The 13,245-nt window shown below is 38.2% G+C and overlaps 1 protein-coding gene across 1 annotated transcript in view; it reads left to right on the forward strand.

The window, feature by feature from the left end:
- The window catches only part of dnah9 (dynein, axonemal, heavy chain 9), a 123,709-nt gene that overhangs the window by 3,798 nt on the left and 106,666 nt on the right, over positions 1 to 13,245 (forward strand). The window contains exons 3-13 of the mRNA XM_064323062.1: positions 31 to 189; positions 371 to 501; positions 1,781 to 1,992; positions 2,561 to 2,794; positions 4,641 to 4,808; positions 4,965 to 5,081; positions 5,392 to 5,542; positions 6,266 to 6,380; positions 6,578 to 6,646; positions 8,927 to 9,053; positions 11,307 to 11,562. Of these exons, the coding sequence (XP_064179132.1) occupies positions 31 to 189; positions 371 to 501; positions 1,781 to 1,992; positions 2,561 to 2,794; positions 4,641 to 4,808; positions 4,965 to 5,081; positions 5,392 to 5,542; positions 6,266 to 6,380; positions 6,578 to 6,646; positions 8,927 to 9,053; positions 11,307 to 11,562 (1,739 nt within the window). The remainder of the gene's footprint in view (positions 1 to 30; positions 190 to 370; positions 502 to 1,780; positions 1,993 to 2,560; positions 2,795 to 4,640; positions 4,809 to 4,964; positions 5,082 to 5,391; positions 5,543 to 6,265; positions 6,381 to 6,577; positions 6,647 to 8,926; positions 9,054 to 11,306; positions 11,563 to 13,245) is intronic.

Here is a 13,245-nt window from a genome sequence, read left to right on the forward strand (position 1 = left end):
GTCACTGCCTATCTAATTTAAATCATTCAGTGGAGACCTGGTGGACAAAAGCATCATCCACTCCATTGAGTCAGTAGTGATTGAGTGGACCCACCAGATTCGTGAGGTACTGAAGAAGGATTCATCTGAACCACTACTGGAAGGAAAGAGTCCAACCCCCCATGTGGAACTGCTGTTTTGGAAAAACAGGTCAGTGTGTTGTGTGGTCTTGGGCACTCTATTTAAGAAGCCGATATAATCTGTTAAAATTGAGTTATCAGCTTTATTTATTGGTATTTGCTGGCCATAACCAGAAACGCAGAAGAAAGGATTCTCAGATTACAGGGTTATGAGGCTAGCATTTTGTGAATTATTTTTATACTTATTTCAGGTATGCTGACTTAGAATGCATTTATGGACAGTTCAAGTCAACAAAAGTGGCCAAAATGTCAGAGCTTTTGGAAAAGATGGAGAGCAGCTATTACCCTGCATTTCAAAACATGTTCCAAGATGTCGTAGCAGGTAAGCTTTTTTCCAGCTTTTTTTAAATATAATAGTTAAACCAGTATGTTTAATTTGTCTTAGTGAGATTAAAAATGATATGTGAAACACCATGTGACCCCTCTGGGACAGAAAATATAGGCGATTGTAATGATCCTGTTTGGTCTGGAGTGTTTATTTTTTTGCAAACAGCGAGAGCACAAGAGGAGGCAGCCTGTTTGAAAAATAAAAACAATGCTTAGCCATTCTCCCTCATGGGATCCTGTCGAAAAAATAAACACACATTCAAAACAAGGCAAAATAAACCAAAAGAGTGCTTTGAGTAATATAACATTTTTGATTTTCATATTTCCTTCTTTCTCTCTTGCTCCTGCACTTTCCTTGATTCCCTCTTCCAGGCCTAGCACTGTCACAATTTGTTAATGAAAATGTTGATATTATGGCTAATTTTATTCAACTTTTAATCAAATTGGTTGTTTAGTTACATTTATCTGGACAGCTGCAGCCCATGAATGCTCAAGCCTGCCATTTTTTTGGTTCTATGGCATTTTAAATGTTTTATTTCAGGTCTCTTTTGAGTTAGTAAGGAGCCATTCAGGAACCCTGCAAAGACATACAGTATAAAGAAATGTCCACAATACTTTAAACTGATATTTTAATCACAATATGATTTCCGGAAATACATTTTTCAGTTGTCCTGCGTGTATGTTTGGCAGATTTAGGCTATCACTGCAGGAGCAGTATAAGCCTATTTCCCATTTTCACTCATTGTTATTCTTTCATATTGGTAGGCATTTCCAATCTTTCTAATCATTTCTAGACTTCTTCCTCTGCTTGTTGATACCAATTTGGACTTGGTTCCACCGATACTGTTGAAAAAACTAGTACCGTTACGTTTTCTAAATTTTGACATTGACTTGGTACTGAAGTATCCGACATAGGGGGCGACATAGCTCAGGAGGTAAGAGCGGTTGTCTGGCAGTCGGAGGGTTGCCGGTTAGATCCCCGCACTGGGCGTGTCGAAGTGTCCCTGAGCAAGACACCTAACCCCTAAATGCTCTGGTGGATGAGAGGCATCAATTGTGAAGCGATTTGGATAAAAGCGCTATATAAATGCAGTCCACTTACCATTTACCATTTACCATCCGTTCTTATGACATGCCTAATGCAGTATGTTGTTTATTATAAACGCCTAAGTGGCACAATTTCAAGCTCTGAGGCTACTAAATGAATGGAAAGTTACGATTGAATTGTCTTTTGAACCTAAGCTGTGTTGGCCACATACTTCATTTCTGTTCAGCACTGGAAGAGGCCAGAGACATCAATGTCTACCTAAAGCCCCTCCAGCGACTCTTTGAGAGCCTGGAAAGTGTGGAGTTCAACGAAATCAAGAGTCAGATTGGCCCCTTAATGCATAGTGTGTGTCTGACATGGGCAAACTCCAAATACTACAACACCCCTGCCAGAATCATTGTACTGCTACAAGAGATTTGCAACCTCCTCATACAACAGGTAAATTGCATATGCACTGTACTCCCTGATTTCTCAGAATGTATTAACTGTAAACTTCCACTCAGTAAATAATTCATCTCACAGTCCAAACTTTTTAGTAGTTGGTAGCTATATTCAGAGGTGAAGTACTCCTCTGTTTAGAGAGTTTGAAAAGATAGAGACCTTGTTTCATGGTTATTAATTGAATACCTCCCTTATCACTTTGCATCTTAATTTCCCATGTTTTTAAATGTATGCAGAATGAGAATTGATTTTTCCTCCACAGAATAATTAGCCCCTGAATATATAAAAATTAATCAGGTAGCCCATTGTGTCATATTAACTCTTAACCCTGCAAATATGGGTATATGGGTTTTATTATGGGTAGAAATGCTTGTATTGCACAGATCACATTTGAACTTTAAAATAAATTCAGATTTGCCGCTCTGTGCAAGGGAACCTTTGGAGTAAACCCATCTATATTTTAGTTCTGATGATTAATCTGCTATTTTGGTCTTTTAGCTTTCTTTTCATTTTAAACTGTAGCACACACGGTTTTTTTGCAGATAACAATGTTCTAATTTGTTAGGCCCGAGCATATCTGAACCCAGAAGATATCCTTAAAGGGGAGACAGAAGAGAGCTTGGCCAAGGTCCAGGGAACCATGGATGTTCTGAGTCACTTCAGGCAGACCTATGATGAGATGAAGGGAAATATTTGTCAGTACCAGAAGAACGGGCAGGAGCTGAGGCCATGGGACTTCTCCTCCACCATGGTGTTCGCTGCTATGGACAGCTTCACTGAAAGAGTGCAGAGCATTGAGGCAAGCTGGAAAATATAACAAGAGCATGAGAGCCTTTCGTTCTGTTTTCCCCCTGTATTTAAATGATACAATACAGAAAATTGTGAATGTACATTAGATTCAGGAACTGTGATTATAAATAACTAGGGTCACCATTTTTTCCAAAGCAGTTTTCTCATTTGCATTTCAGGCATCCCTCAGCATGAGATCAGTAAAGCCTTTTTTGATCACACGTGTCAGACAATTATCACATTACACCTCCCCAGTCATCCATGTTGATAACTCAATTGCCACTTAAGCATGATTGACTGCAATGTTCCCTCACTGTCGCACGCTGTGTTCATGTCGGTTATTATGCTACTGCCTCAGAAATGTGTCTTCATAATGTTGTGCTATATTGTTTTTAATCAGTGGGAAGTAGCTTGCACAGAAAAACTGCAGTTATACCACCTGCATACACAATTTTAATATGAGGCTATTTGTGCAGTATCTCTCATTCCTTTACAGTACTTTGTATAAACTGCTCATGTGAAGAGTCACATCTTTCTGCACTGACAGAGTTGGTTGGAATGGACCATTACTGTTTAGCTTTTTGCTGAATATTTAGAATATTTAGGTTTTGCCTGAGAGCTCCCCCAGTGCCATTGCAGTGTTTGCAGTTGCAAATAATTTGTATATTGTAGAAGAACAGTTCTTGTTAAATCCTGGAATGTAGTCCAGGGCGAGTTTTGTCAAAACAGCAGTGCAGACTTACTTGGGATCAAACACCCAAATAGCCGCAATGAATTTGGGCTCCAGTTGAAAGACACAGTTTCTTTCTTTTGGGTTGGGATACTGTATGTTGTCAGCTTCTCTGCAACTTCTCAGATTGTTTTGATGCATTGCCATATTTTTCACTTCACTGCGCCTCTCCTGTGCCAGTGTTTGATATTAATTTTTTAGGTGTTCAGTCATATTGTATGATTCATGTGTTCTGATTTCTTTACTCAAACCAGCGGATCATTTCCGTAAGGCTTTTTCTGTTCTGTAATTGACATGAATTGTGCCCTTAAACCGTTGTCGCACAACTCCCTGAGCTGTGCCAGCACAGCAATATTTGGTGAGATGTCCATCTCCTGTTTGACAAATCTGGGATTGAAATTGAGCTACTGGTAGTGGTACAACACAGCAGAATACCAAGTGCCCAATTTCGTTTTATGTGCTTCAATTTTACTGGCAGGTCCTTGCTTTGCTATCGTGTTCCTCAGAAGCACTGCATAGTGCATATTTCTGCTTGGACAATGCTCAAAAACTTTGTCAACAGCTTCCATGAGTTTGCAACTTTGGGGAAATTGCTTGGGCAAATACACCTCACCAGTGCCAAAATGTGGCCATCACAGGTTAATTGGGCTGCATTTAGCATCAGTCCTTTGAGGGTTTCCTCATATGCTTTCAACACATAACTCGCATTATCCAAGCCGAATGCAGTCACATTATTGAAACCCAATTGAAAGTCCAACAGGCAATTATTGATGCTGTCTGGAACTGAACAGTAATTTATAGCAGCAAGGTATACTCTGTAAGACAAGACTAGCCTTGTGAAATTGCGAAATCTGATGGAATTGTTTTTTTGAATGTGCAAACCATGGTTGTCTGCGGCATCTGTTGACTTGTCTGGAACCACAGACAGGCTGTCAGCTGACTTGTTACTTTACAATTGGTGAAGGACAGATTTATTATTTTTTGTCTGTAAAGTTAAATATATATCCTGCCACAGAATGTCTTGTTATGACAGCTCAAGGGAATTTTATAAGTGTGGTCTTTGTGCTTATAAAAAAAAAAACGTTTGCAGACCCTCCATGCCTCTTCTCCATCTGTCCCACTGTAGAATCTGCTTCTGACGGCTCTGGATATGATGAAGCTGGAGAAGATTGAGTTTGGAGGAATTCGTGGAAAGATGCTTAGTCAGCAGGTGCTGTGCATGTATGAGGAGTTTCTGGAAACCTTCAAAGTATTTACAGAGAAGTCCTATGACTGCCTGGACACTACTAACCAGGTATACAGTGCATCATGAGACACTTATGTTATATATTGTGCAGCATATTTTCTATTAGAAACAAATAACTTGTAGATAAACTTTGGTGGCAGTTTATCACTGTGCTGCTTTGTTGACTCAGCATATCTGATTTTTCATTTCTTGTGGGCCTGCTAGGAATTCAAGGCTGATGTCTGTGAGTTTAAGTGCAAAGTGGAAGACATGGATCGGCGTCTGGGTGCAATATTTTGCCAGGCATTTGACGATGCTTCAGGTTTAGAGCATGCCTTCAAAGTGAGTGCCGGAACCAGTTACTATGGCAACAGTCTCTGGACACCCACATATGTAGAAATGAACACATACACGCACACGCATGCTCACATACACACTTGCACACACATACAAAAATGCATTCCTCCTCTTCATAAATAATATCACTAATGGTAACTAGCAACTAAATGGTAACTAGTTAAACCATGCAAAGTTTTTCAATTCTGGTATCTCTTGTATTTCCTTCAATTTACGTGTATCTCTAACTGAATGGCAAAACAGTGCCAAAACCTCTCTGGTGTCATCGTTTTCATGCCCTTTGTATTCTTGGCAGGTTCTGGACATGTTTGGGAGCCTTCTTGCTCGTCCCCTGATTGTTGCAGATGCCGAGGACAGATATCCTCTCCTTGTCAGCATGTTTGACAGGGAACTGGACTGCTGCAAATTGCTGTACAACAGACATGTGCAAAGAGAAGAAGAGCTAAGTGAGAAACGGTCAATATTCTACAGAATATGCATGTTACTTTCATTCTGCAGAAGGGTGATGGAAACTATACCACAGCGTTTAGTATGGTTAAAATTTAAGACACAAATTCAAGACTTTCTTGTTCATTTTTTGAATAAGATAATTTTTATGATCTGTTTGATGATCTCATTGATGGCCTTTTTTTAGAACGCTACAATATGTCCGTTGCAGTTGCCATGCCATCATTTTTTCCACACCATTTTCAAGCTTGTGAATCACTTTAATTTGTAATGTTTGGCTTACTACAGTGTAGAACTACTCACCAGTTTCATGGTCATTGTATGTTTATAAATGAATGATGAAACATTTTTATTTGTTATTACTTTTTGAGTGTTTAGTTTCTGAAATAAGGACATTTTTTGATAAAATAATTTTATCAAAAACCAAATCATTTAATTTCCTGAATATTACTGTTGTAATTATGAATAATGTACTGTAAAATACCTCATTCAAAATATCTTGCATAAGGAATTATTTCAGTAGTGGATTAAGGATTAATTGTTTTTTTTTTTTAATGTTAGGGGTAAGGATTATGTTGTTTTTGTTTTAGAAGTCATTTTATACCTCAATTATAAAAACCAATAACAAACAGAAATATCAAATCCTTTACAGTGCGGTTTAAGCTAAAATAAATAATATTCACGCATTATTATAACTATGTATGAACTTTCTTTCTCTCCAGGTTACACTCCTGTCAATAAGAATATGCCTGCTGTAGCTGGAGGATTGAGGTGGGCACAGGAAATGCAGGAGCGCATTCAAAAGCCATTTGGAAACTTCAGGAACATCACTCATCCGTGAGTTTAAATTTTTACTTTTGCTTTCTTACACTCACATTACATTCTGGCTATTCACATTTTAAAATGTGTACATTTTTACCATACTAACATGCGTATCCATATACAAGTGCAAACCCCCCCCCCCAGTCTGCTGCTAAATCGGTGGACTAGTCATCTTCATCTGTGGTTGTTTTACATTTTTTCTGTGGAAATAGTTGCATGGAGTCTGCTAATGGGAAGAGAATGATCAAGAAATATGAAGAAATGATGGATATACTGGAAAGGTTAGTGATCTCACATTAACTAAGAATGGAAATGATTTATGTGCGTAATAAAAGCATAATTTGCTGTAAATGCTGAGAATGTATTTATATTGTTGTCTTCAGCCTACAGTTCTACACTAACTCCTTGAAGCTCAATCCCTTGGCTTATTAACCAATTACATAAAGATTAGTTGGAGAAAAACTGAAATTTTAAAAACACTGGGGTTTTAATGAGGGATACCATCAGTTAATTGCGTAATTACCACCTGTCAATTTAAAGCATGAAATTTGAGTCAGAAGAAATTTTCAAAGGGATTTTTAAAAGTGTGTATTAATCAATTAACAATCTAGCAATTATTGTGAGACACCATACCATTACATGAAACCGGGTCTTCCACTTAACTGGCTGTTGCATTCTTTTGTGGGAAAATATTTGCAATTCATCATTTAACCTGATGGAATCTCACATATAGTTCAAGTGCTGATTGCTCCAGTCTTTTTGTCTATGTTCAGGCTACTAAGCTTGGGACAAGTATACCTTGCAAAGGCAGAGTCTTGGTGGGAAACCTAATATTAATTTTGAATGTATGGACATCCTGAGTGTTCAGGAAGTAGGTGTTTCATCTTTTAAAATTTTTATTTTTAAAATTTTTCTTCCGCACTACTTCCACGTTACTGGTCAACTTGCTACCAAAATGCTCCTGGAATAGGAAGCAGATCTGCTGCTGAGGCATACTGTACCAGTAGAAACATGGTTTCATTTCTTGGGCCCTGTAAAGTTTAAAATCATTATGAGAATGAGAATTTAAAAGAGTTGAAAAACTACAACGTGTGAAGCACTCATAATTGAGGCCTACTGTGGGCCAACAAGGCTGAGGCACAGCCAGACACATTTGTGATTCATTCACTCATTAAAATTGGGTACATGTAGCTTGATACTTTCTACAGTCTTTCTCCTTTCCACCTCTCAGTGAATGGCCTTTGAAGAATGAGCCCTGGAAAACATATCTAATATATAAACTTGGATGACAAAGTGTCCTATTGTGTGAAAATTGCTTTTAGAGCTGTGACTTTGTGTGTATTGGTGTGTTTGTGGCTCATGTGGGCAATCTCGAACTGTATGATTTTTTCCCCTCTTCTGGGTATGTATAAATATATAAATAAATGGAAATGGAAAGTAATGAGCAGGCTCATAAATGTGCAAAAATTAGGCCCCTTGTTAGAAGTGAGCATTTGCCGATCTAGTAAAAACACTCTAGTCGGGGCAATTAGGAGCAACTACAGTCATTACCTCTCAACAAAGAGGCGTATGATTTATTGCCATTACAGAGCCAGTTGATTGCTGTAGCCCCAGTTCTGCTGCTGTGGAGAAATAAAGCTTAAACCCAGATGGAACAAAATCCAATACTGGTCCCTTTATATGACTTCTTGTAATCAGGTTATTTACAGATTGATATGGTAGTTCAGAGACCTGACATATTGTCTCTTCAGTGTCCTTGATTAGATTGAATGGGGCTGAGTGTATCTGCTTCTTTAATGCTTGTGAATGGCTGCTGCAGGGTTGCTTAGAATGCTATGCTGTCTGTCGTTTCCAAGAACCCTGTCATTCTAGTGGAATTGGGCTCTCTGCTGTGATGAATCCCTTCCTTTATTCCCTGTGCTCTTCCCCGCGAGGGTATTGCAAACCACCAAACAATTTCATAGCTGGCAGGATGGTTGTAGTTTGTATTTACAATAAATAAATATAAAAATACAAAGAGGTAAAGCTGTAGGGTTTAATTTAAACACTGTGAAGTGCAAGGGCTATTTGCAATAATTTATTTTGCAGACAGTTTTGGTCAGGGCTCTTTGTCAAGTTTATATTGGTGCCCCATCTCAGTTTTTTTTCTTTCTAGAACTTAAAATAATTAATTTTGGAAATATATACATATATTTTAGCCTTGGGGACTTTGCAAACAACAGTTAAAATGACCATGACTGGATAAATGTTTTTATCTCAGTAAAATCAGTATACATTATATGTCTCTACAAGTGGACTAAGAAACTGGTACACTTGACATAAAATATTGTCAAAGTAACTCATACAGTTAAGTTATATCAATTTTAAGATTTAAGATTTTGTGCTAAATATTGGTCAACTGTAACTTTCATGGAAAAACGTAAGAACATTTTTTAATGACATTTTTACCTATTAGCATTGGAAAGAAAAAATATATATAAAATATGTTGTGTCACTTGGAAAACTGCAACTGGAGATATTTTTTCTAATTTTTCAAAAAAATGTATTTCATTTTATTTTAGATACTCACAGAGATTATATGACAGCTGGTCAGAAACAGTGGGAGAGAAGTCTCAATACAACCTCAACCAACCCCTCATCTCCAGAGACCCTTCAACCAGGCTCATCACTGTCAATTTCAACCCCCAGGTAGGAGAGACAGCAGTGAGCTTGACATCCTGCTTTCTTCTTAACCAGACATGGACTGCTGTAGTCCATGTGTCCTGAAGTTGGTTGGATTTACCTTTCAATTAAGATCTAATTTATACCAGAAGTAAGGGGTAGAGCAGCCTGAAAAGCAAAATAATGTCTTCTTTGAGGAGAGTTTATTCATTACTTAAACCAGGAAAACCCATTCCAAAAATTGACATTCCAAAAAAATTGTGGGAAATTATTTTTTGGAATACCAATTAAGTCGCGGTGCCATGGTGGTGCAGGTGAACTGCACTGTCGCTTCACAGCAAGAAGGAATCCTGATGGAGGGCCTTTCTGTGAGAAGTCTGCATGTTCTCCCAATGTACCCGCTGGGTACTTTCCTCCCACAGTCCAAAGATATGCATAGTAATGTAGTAGGCTAGTTGGAGACTCTAATTACCCTCTTAAGGCATGAATGTGTGAGCGAATAATGTGTGGGCCCTGCGATGGATTGAGTGAATGACCACCATTTGAGTGTGTTTAAATAATTAATCGATCAACGTGGGTTTGATTATTTGAATTGTCTTAATACAGTGGATAATCAATAAAAGGCTGCTAGTCAACACAGTTTCCACAGAAATAAGCATCACAATAACTACAATGACCATAATCCGTTGGGCTTACAGACACGTGAGTAACGTGACAGTTCGGAACCACACAGAACCCAGTACTCACATGACACAAACAATATTGCAGTTGGACCAAAGAGGTATATGTACGATGCGACTGCACCCAACAACTCATATATATTTCATAACAACACTTCTAACAGGTTGAATGTCACATCTGCCTTGAAATAGGTCTAATGATTTTGTCAATGTTACTAGTTTACTTGCTAATGTGTCTTGTGAGGAACACTGACAGCAGTTAAATGGTGATGGCCGACAGCCTGCGTGCCTACCAGAGAGAAAATCTCTTTACTTCCTGAGACAAGAGTGCATGATAAGGGACATACATTATAAATTAAATGAATAAAAAAATGAAATATACACACCTGAAATTCATATATATGTTTAAAGGCCAATGTGATTTATGCATGTAATTTGCCGTAATTTGCCATCACAACATTGGAGCCTTTGGAAATGTATTGCTTTAAAGCTCTTTAAAAAATGTTAGTGTTTAACATTTCAATAAAAAATATTCGAAAATAATTTCAATTGTCATTACTCCATGATATATTCAAATTTATTTCATATTTATATTTTTTTAAAAGAAAAAACTAAATTGAAATCGAATACTGATTTTCCAAACCAAACTGAACTCAAAAAAACACTAATCGCTCAGCACTTGCATCCTGTCTAAGGTGTATTCCTGCCTCTTGCCCAGTGCATGCTGGGACAGCCTCGAGCCCCACACCTACCCCCCCGCGACTCGAACCTGGAATAAGCAGTTCAGTAAATGGATGGTTGGATGGACCTACTTAGTCACTGTTGAGGCTTTGCTGAGTTTATGTTGTTCATACTCATTTTGTGTTATGCTCTCCCATAATGTGTTCAATAAGAATGGAATCTACAACATTTATTTTAAACACCTTGTAATGGTGTTCAATTTTTGTTCAGAATTTTAATTGATTTCTTTAAATTGGTTAAATATGCTGAACTGCATGTTGGATTGCCCTCGAAAGGAAGTTAAATTAAGCTACTACTGTATAAACTATTTCTATTTTAATTAGACTCTGTGTGGCTTTCCACACAAATTTTAGTTGAGTAAAGTATTATATATTCTAGTTTTATTCCCTTTTAGGTTTTAATGTGTTTAGTTTTGAATCAGTGCTTGCTTACACTTTCCAGGTTTTGTTGTTATTTTGTTTTATCTCAAAATACATGCAACTGTATAGAAAATGTTACTTTATATGTAGATGATACTGGCCTTCTTCAGTAGAATAATAAATTCTCAATGAGTGTTGATTTTCTTCCAGAAAGTCTGTTTAATTTGGTGTTTATGTAGCTATGCAGTCACAAAGCTTACCTGAGACAACCTGCATTTCACTAGCTGCAGTATCCCAAGGGATGCACTATAAAGACTGTATTTCTGAATATTTTCTCAATGTGATTACCACTTTCAAGATGATGGTATCAACATTTAAGCTTGTATGTGCTTCTTTGTAAAGTGAGAAACAGCATATTTTTTTTTTAGTCTGAATGCTTTCTATCACAGTTTTTGATTTGTATATACATGGAGGAAAATGTCCTTGTTTGTGTCCTGCAGTTAGTGTCAGTGCTGAGAGAAGTCAAGTACCTGGATTCAAGACAGACAGAGGCAATACCCGACACAGCTGCTAACATATACTCCACCAAAGAGTCCTTCCGGCAGTATGTAGCCAACCTGGATCTCACTGTTGGGCGGTACAACAAGGTGATTCGCTCTGTGCTGGAAGTGGAGTTCCCCCTCGTGGATTTTCAGCTGAGGGCCATTGACACCCAGCTTATGGAAGCAGAGGAGGCAATCAACTGGAGGAGTGATGGTAAGATGCTTCACAACTCTCAGCTTCCTACATTACAATAAAATAACATAGCACAGTTTCATTTTTATCAATTTATAAGTTTTCCTAGACATTGGTGGGCAGACTATACACGTACACAACATAATGTAAATTGGTTCAGTATTAACCACAGGAGTTTTTTGTTGCACATGAATAATTATTTGTTCTGTCTTTGGGAGAGACAGATTTATAATAAAGCATATGAGACATTTTATGGCAGTGTATAGACAATTGGGCTGGAAACTCAAAGGTTTTTTTATACATACCCCCATTTTAGGGGAGCAAAAGTAACTGGACAATTGGCTGCTCAGCTGTTTTTAGGGCAGCTGTGTGTCTTTGCATCATTAGTTCATGCACAAGAAAACTAACAAAAGGTTAAGAGTTGATTCTAGGTATAAATACGTTCCACACTAGACCATTATGTTAGCTATGGTTAATGTGTGGCAAATGGATGCAACATTAAATGTGTATGGCAGAGTTTCGAAAGAAAACTGAGAACTGGTACTGGTGTCGAACCCGGTCCTGAGAGTGGGGCTTACGTGCTGGTTCTTGTTTGGTTCCGTTACTTTTTATTTAAAAAGACAAAGTCAGCCAGCATCCCATGAGGGTGCTATTGGCATGGCACCCGTGCGATAACAAAAGAACCCAAAAATCCCAAGGGTGGCTTGCAGATAAACTCAATGGCTGTTTACTTTGCTTAAGCTCTCCCCAGAGCTCTTCTTAACTCTGGAAAAACTCTCCTCGACGAGGCAACCTCTAAAATGTCACCAAACACTGCGTCTTCCAGCAGAACATAGGCTAGTCATAACCTTGTGTTAGCCCACCATTACACCTGTCTTCCACATGCCCATGTGCTTTTCCCTGAGCTTATGAAGAAATCACATGGGAGTAGCCCCACCCCCAGGGACACCTGGCTCACATCAGTTGATGCCAGCATGAAAGAAGAGAAAAGAATATAGGTGTGTCTGTGTGTGTGTGTGTATGTATGTGTGTGTGTTTGTGTGTGTGTGTGAATGTCTTTCATCTACTGTATATGGCCAATACATAATTTTGAGCAATGATTTTCAGTAGTGTGCCTTTCTCATAGTATGCTGTACTATAACTACTCCAGTAAATCTCTGGATTATATCAATATCCTGAATGACATGGTCTGGACACATAGCGGTAAGCCATATCCCCCATTTGCGCAAGTTCCCATTTAAGCAAGTAAATGCCTTTTAGCCATTGATAAGTAGTAACAAGTAGGGAACTGATCTCTCCCAGGGACTTCACACACTGGAATACAAACACATCACTTTAACCAAGCTCAGAGACCATCTGTTCCCTGAAAGAGAGAAAATATCAGAAGAGCTGTTATTCATGAGGATGCTGCTAAAAAGCAGAACATTAAAAGAATGGTCAGACAGCATTACTAAATGTAGATCAGAGGTTCTCAAACTCGGTCTTGGTGACCCACTGTGCATGCTTGTTTTTGTTCCAACCACAGGCTGTTAATTGTTCTTAATTAGACACTTTTAGTATCTATTGTTCTTAATTAGACACTTTTAGTATCTGTTGATGGATTAAGCCACATTAAGTGAAAAACAGCAATGCATGCCATGGAGAATTCATATCCCCTTTTCACATCCCAGGATTTGTCAGATCAAGCAGTGGTTTCCTTTTGCA

This window comes from Anguilla rostrata, chromosome 2 (genome assembly GCF_018555375.3).
Source record: "Anguilla rostrata isolate EN2019 chromosome 2, ASM1855537v3, whole genome shotgun sequence".
NCBI lineage: Eukaryota > Metazoa > Chordata > Actinopteri > Anguilliformes > Anguillidae > Anguilla > Anguilla rostrata.